The following is a 6,000-nucleotide window of genomic DNA, read 5'->3' as shown; positions in this document are numbered from 1 at the left end:
GCAGAATAGTCATCCCTGGTGATGACCCCTTCTTTCCATTGGGTGTACGCCTCTTTTTTAGCAAGGAGATGTTCCTGGATGCTTTTAGTGAGCCATGGAGGCTTGTGTGCTCTCCTGCTCCCTTTGATCCTCATTGGGATTACCTTCTTTTGGGCTTGGAGGATCATCTCCTTAAGGAGCGACTACTCGCCTTGGACACCTGGCTCCCCTCCCCTGTGGGACCTCAGTGCTTCCCCAGCTATCCTCCTTAGCTCTGTGAAGTTTGCCCTCCTGAAATCTAGGGCTGCAGCCTTACTACATGCCTTTGCCACCTTGCGCTGGATGGTGAATCCCAGCAGGTGATGATCACTGTCGCCCAGGTGGTCGAGCACCCGCAACCCCCCTGACCAGGTCATCACCCGTGGCCAGCACTAGGTCCAGCAAGGCATCTCCCCTGGTGGGGCTGTGCACCTCCTGGGTTAGATGGAGGTCCTGTACTCTGTCTAAGAACCTACGTGAGCGGTCAAACCTGGCTGTCTGCTCTTCCCAGCAGATGTCCGGGAAGCTCAGGTCCCCCATGACTACCACATCCTTAGCCTTCACTACCTCTGTGAGCTGACCTAAGAATTCCTGGTCAAGCTCTTCTTCCTGGTTGGGAGGTCTGTAGTAGACCCCCACCATTAAGTCTCTTTCCCCTTGACTGCCTTGTACTCTAACCCAAAGCACTTCAGAGTGCCCCTCCTTTGACTCCTTGCTAATTGACGAGGATGTGCACTCCTCCTTAATATAGAGTGCCACGCCCCCACCTCTCCTTCCTATCCTGTCCCTCCTGTACAGCCTATAGCCCTTGACATTCACCGCCCAGTCACGTGTTGAGTCCCACCATGTTTCCGTGATCCCCGCTATGTCCGGGCTGGTGTCAGCTAGCAGGAGCATGAGTTCCTCCTGCTTATTTCCCATACTATGAGCATTTGTGTAGAGGCATTTGAGGCCTCCTGCGGATGTGTGTACTGACCCCCTAGTCCCAGCATTGCCCTGGCCCCTATCGCTTACCTGTTCGTCTGTTTCGCTCGTTGGTCTGGGCTGGGCTGTAGTTGTAGGTGTTGGGCTGTAGTTCTCTTTTTTTCATCTGGCTTTATAACATGAGATCAATGAGGCTGTATTGTCAGAAGCAACAGTGTGAACTGTTTGCAAGGAACCAGGCATTTTGTGTACTAGAAAAATTTTTATGGTAGTATGGATTTTTAAAGCCTTGAGTGAAGTGACTTGGGAATCGCACTTGCCAGCCAAGTAGGCCACTGTTTTAGTATTAATCTCGTATATAACTGGGCGAGCTTATCACCAGTTCTACAGCATATTAAGTACTTAACAGGATCCCAATGCAACTCTGATAATGCTGAAGCTTTTTTCTTTTTTTCAAGTATCACCACACAACTTTGACAAGGCCAAGCACTGCATTGGCACAATGACGATTGAGATAGACTTTCTGCAGAAGAAGAGTATTGACTCTAATCCATACGACTCGGACAAGATGGCAGCTGAGTTTATCCAACAGTTCAACAACCAGGCATTCTCAGTAGGACAACAGGTGTGATGTTTGTTGTTAATGGTTTCGGCCACTCCCGTTCCCTTGTTCTCTTGCTGACAAACTCACTGGTATATGCAGTATTAAGCATTCCTTTAATATTTCATAAGTAAACTGTTTGTGGAGCATTCCCATTGCTTGTTTAGAGCAGGAGACTGTTTTGCACAGAGACTGTCTATAATGATAAAGTGTCAGTGCTTCAGTGTCTGCATTGGAGAATATGAACACAGTGTTGCAAAACCTGTCCTTTTCATGGTTTTTTCCTAAAAGAAAGTTAAGGGTGGTTTTTTTGGCAATTTTGGGAGATCTGGACTATATTCCTAACTCAGTCATAGATTTTTTTTGAGACAAAATCAGGCCTGATATAAGTGAATGGATCCCTTTTTGTTATGCTGGGCAAGCTACTTTAATTGAATCAGGTTTCTGCTTCCTCATCAGTTATTTCCTCATTAATGTGGTTTATTTTTTCCCCAGTCAGTCTCCTGCCGTGGCTTCCTTGAAGTGTTTTTTGTTCAGAACGCTATTTTGACTCTGAGACAGTTTCATTGTGGAATGAAACTGCAAAAGGCAACATGCTGTTTTGTTTTGTAGAGTAAGATTCTAGTTTTCTTAAACTTTTAAGGACAGGAATGGACTAAATCATTTTCTCTTTGTGAGGTTGATAAACTTTTCCTTTGTAATGGAGTGCAAGCAGTCATTGACAAAGACCTGGAAAGTGAGCCTTAGAGTTTAAATTACCCTCACTTTGCACAGCTGGGATGGGGTCTTTGGCTAGTTTGCAGAATATGAAAAGAGGTAGTACAAAAAGACAAGGTTCTTGGAGGGAAAGGGTAGAAGACTTCTCCTGAGAGAAAAAGCTACATAAGGGGGTGGGGAGAGGAAGAGCAAGTAAGGGAAAAGAACATTTGAAAACTAGAATGAAGAGCTGAGCTATTTTCATGGTCTGAGACTGTTTTGTTTGTTTGTTTGTTGGAGGGGTCAAAACCAAAGGGAGGTCCCCAAGAGGGCAGCAGCTCTTCAGTTTGTAGTGAAGCATACTGTTTATTTTGAGAGAGGCATTTTTGCCCTGGAAGGGGTGAGACACTAAAAGAACCTGGCCAGAAGGCAAGGTCCTGGATGCAGGAGATGATCAGAAGGACCCACATGGGAATGCTCTGGGGATGCTAAGCTTACTGACAACTTCACTCAGAATCCCATTTCTCCCCCTCGAAACCATCAAAATGTGTGATTCCTTTTCAACAAGGTAAATCTTTGTTTTCTTTCTCCCCCCCCACACCTTTTCTTTCCACAGCTTGTGTTCAATTTTAACGATAAGCTTTTTAGCCTTTTAGTAAAGGATATCGAAGCCATGGATCCCAGCATCCTGAGAGGCGAGCCCAGCACAGGCAAAAAACAGAAGGTAGGGATAGTGGGACTTATGGTAGAAACTAACTCTAAGGAAATGCATTATATTCTCCTCTTGCACTTACCAGCCTTATGCTGTCAATTTGTTTGGAGTGCAAATGCACAGTTAAGCCACACACACAACTACATGGTAAGAAGAAAAATAAAACAAAAGGTATTTTAAACATCAGTTTAATCTGGGAAGTACAAATACCATGAGTTTATCATGATAGTATATTGCTCTAGGGCAGAGCTCGGTTACTTGTGTATGCTGCTGGCTTATTGTGCAATTCCATATTTTAATATACTTAAATTTTATTAGATCAAACCTTTAATTCTGAACTTTCTCAGTTTGTAAAGCTTGCTTTGTGGATTTTTGTATTCCTCTAAAACTTTAAGATAAAAAGTTTAGTATATCAATAACTTAAACTATCTGTTTGGGATTTGCTTGTTTTCTTAGTCAAATTCATCTTCCCTATTAAAGGAAGGTCTTCCCTACTAATTCATAGAATCTTCTCATTTTTCTGCTGGCAGGAAGCTGAGGGTTTGATTCTCCAACTGTATTGGGCTCTGTGCAGTAATAAAACATTAATACACATGCTTTCAGAGTTGCATGTTGAATTTGAAGCATTGGCAACTACATTTATAGCACAGAATCAACTTTACTCTTTGAAGTACAGATGAGCTATGCTGAACTAAACTCATTGAGGGTGCAGACAGAAGTGCAACTCCCCACTGTAACTCATGGCACTTCACAGGAGGCACTATGAGTTAGAGCAATCCCCCGGACCCAACAGATATTTGCTGTTGGGGGCTGGGGGATCAAGCTGCAGTTTAGAGTGGCTGTGAGTCTGCAGCTGCTCTCCCCTAGATCTGCCCCTCCCCACTCCCAGCACCAGTGCTGTCTTCAGAATGGGAGGGGGGTAAGGGAGAGGAGGGATATCAGTCTGGGGATTGGGCAGATGAATTGGGATCAGGCCCTTTTTAAAGCACTCTGAAGCTGTGCAGTTCTGTAAAGGTACAGATGTAGAGCACTTTCTGTGGCTGATCATATGACAATGTCGCTCGTGTCAGCACTCTGAGTGTCAGAGCTTTTAAAAAAGAACTATAAAGCTGGTTTCTTTTTTTATTATCAGGACTGTTTTGGGTATAAGAAAGCTTATCATTACAAGTTGTCACTCAATAGTGAGAGATGGATCTAATAGCTCTAATCTGACTCCTCACATTCATTTGACAGCAAATTCCTTCAAAATGGAGCTTGTTTTGCAATGCTTCCCATCTCTTTTGGGGAAGTCAGTAGTGACCATCCACAGAAGAATCTGAAGTCAAGACTGACTTTGAAGTTTAACAGTTTGTGTTTGCCCCCATATACAGATTGAAGTGGGTCTGGTTATTGGGAACAGTCAAGTCGCATTTGAAAAGGCTGAAAACTCCTCTCTCAATCTGATTGGTAAGTTCTTTTGTACTCAAGCATGAAAGTAGTGTAACACCCATTGCTCCATTGTTGCACGGAAAGCTAATATTTACTGACTATTTACTCGCTAGAGTAGTCATGTAGGCCTTTATACCATGCTCACCAAGGAGTCTGTAACACATGCAGTATAAAAAGGTGGGTCTGAGACTCTAAACAGTAAAAGGCTATTCAGCTTCACTGCTCTATTTGGTCTTCTAACCCCACTACTCCCGATAGTGGCTTCTGCAGGTATTCATTGACTCTGAATTTTTTTTAATAATGTGGAGTTGAACTTATTCATAAGCAGAGTAATACAGTTTTAAATGAAAGTATCATCACTTTATTTTTCAATTAAAATTTCAATCAAATTGAGGGTATATATAATCAGATTTGAAAAATTGTATGGTTACAAGTTTAGAATAAAAATTAAATGAACCGAATTGTAAATGCTGTTGTTTTCCAAAGGCATGGCTAATAGGATGTCTGTTAAATTTTATATTGCAGAACAAGAGGCTAAAGTTGTATTTTTATGAAAAAGTCTTAGACGCACAAAATCTTTTGTCACTTAGAAGAAAAATTACTTCTGAGTCAATAACTTTTTCATTGTTAGCAGTCTCTTAAGGTGACCTTTTTTTATACACACTAGCCAAAATTGTCAAAAGCAACAGCCTGAAATCATAGTTTGAAGGCTTTTGTAAATTTAATATCTACTTCACTTAGGAGAACAATTCCCATCAACTTCAAACTACAAACTCAATGTGATGGGGAAATGTATCTTTGTAAAAGCATCTCAGATCTCTAAGGTATCCAGGCTTGCAATTAAAGATTTTTTTTTTTTTTTTGCAAAAATCTAGTTGGTCTAATAAAAGATATCACTTGTACCATGAGTTCTGATTCCTTTTTATTTCCCAGATCTCTCAGCTTTTAAAAATTCAGTCTAGACCAGGGGATTGGCAACCTAAAGCCTATGATCCAGATCCAAAACAGAGCTGTCTTATCTGGCCCTGGAAACCAGAGCACTTCAGCAATGTTTTGGCAGTGGGGGGCTTTGCCTGCATGGTAGCAGCTACAGGCAGTGGAATTGTAAGTGGAAGGGGGGGTAGGAGGTGGAGACTGGTTGCAGCCCTGGCAGCACAGGCCAGGTTGGAAGCAGCCTGTGGTTGGAGCTCCACTGCAGAATATTGCTGACATCTGATTAAGGTGAAGATGATGGCAGAAGATTTGCCTGTCTGCTATAATTGTGGTTGTCATTTTCACAGTAAAGATGTTGAGTCTTATCTTTTAAAATATAATGAGTCTTTTACAAATAAAATTTCTTAGAAAAAGTTCTATGTAAAACTTGAAATTCTGTTGGCAGTTAAGAAACTAACTAAACACTTACAAAATATCATCTTTCATACAAGCTGAATTCGACTCCTTTGTGCCTATGTTTTATGATGTAGTTTTTAATCACACAGTCATTCTGGGTTTGTTTGGGTTTTTTTCTACAGGCCCCTTCCTAGTTCAGAGCACAGGGTAGATATTACTCACTAAAAGTGCAGCAGCTGCTTAATGTGTCCTTTTTGGTCAGTGTGAGACTCCAGAAATTAGATACCATGTG

General features: G+C 42.0%; 1 protein-coding gene across 1 annotated transcript in view; it reads left to right on the top strand.

The window, feature by feature from the left end:
- NSF (N-ethylmaleimide sensitive factor, vesicle fusing ATPase) overlaps window positions 1–6,000 on the top strand; it is a 145,540-nt gene that overhangs the window by 58,357 nt on the left and 81,183 nt on the right. Inside the window, exons 5-7 of the mRNA XM_019523518.1 lie at window positions 1,401–1,567; window positions 2,856–2,963; window positions 4,322–4,397. Coding sequence (XP_019379063.1) covers window positions 1,401–1,567; window positions 2,856–2,963; window positions 4,322–4,397 — 351 coding nt within the window. The remainder of the gene's footprint in view (window positions 1–1,400; window positions 1,568–2,855; window positions 2,964–4,321; window positions 4,398–6,000) is intronic.

This window comes from Gavialis gangeticus, unplaced genomic scaffold (assembly GCF_001723915.1).
Source record: "Gavialis gangeticus isolate Ggan-Ray unplaced genomic scaffold, GavGan_comp1, whole genome shotgun sequence".
NCBI classification, from domain to species: Eukaryota; Metazoa; Chordata; order Crocodylia; family Gavialidae; genus Gavialis; species Gavialis gangeticus.
This window is presented reverse-complemented; position numbering and strand designations above follow the sequence as displayed.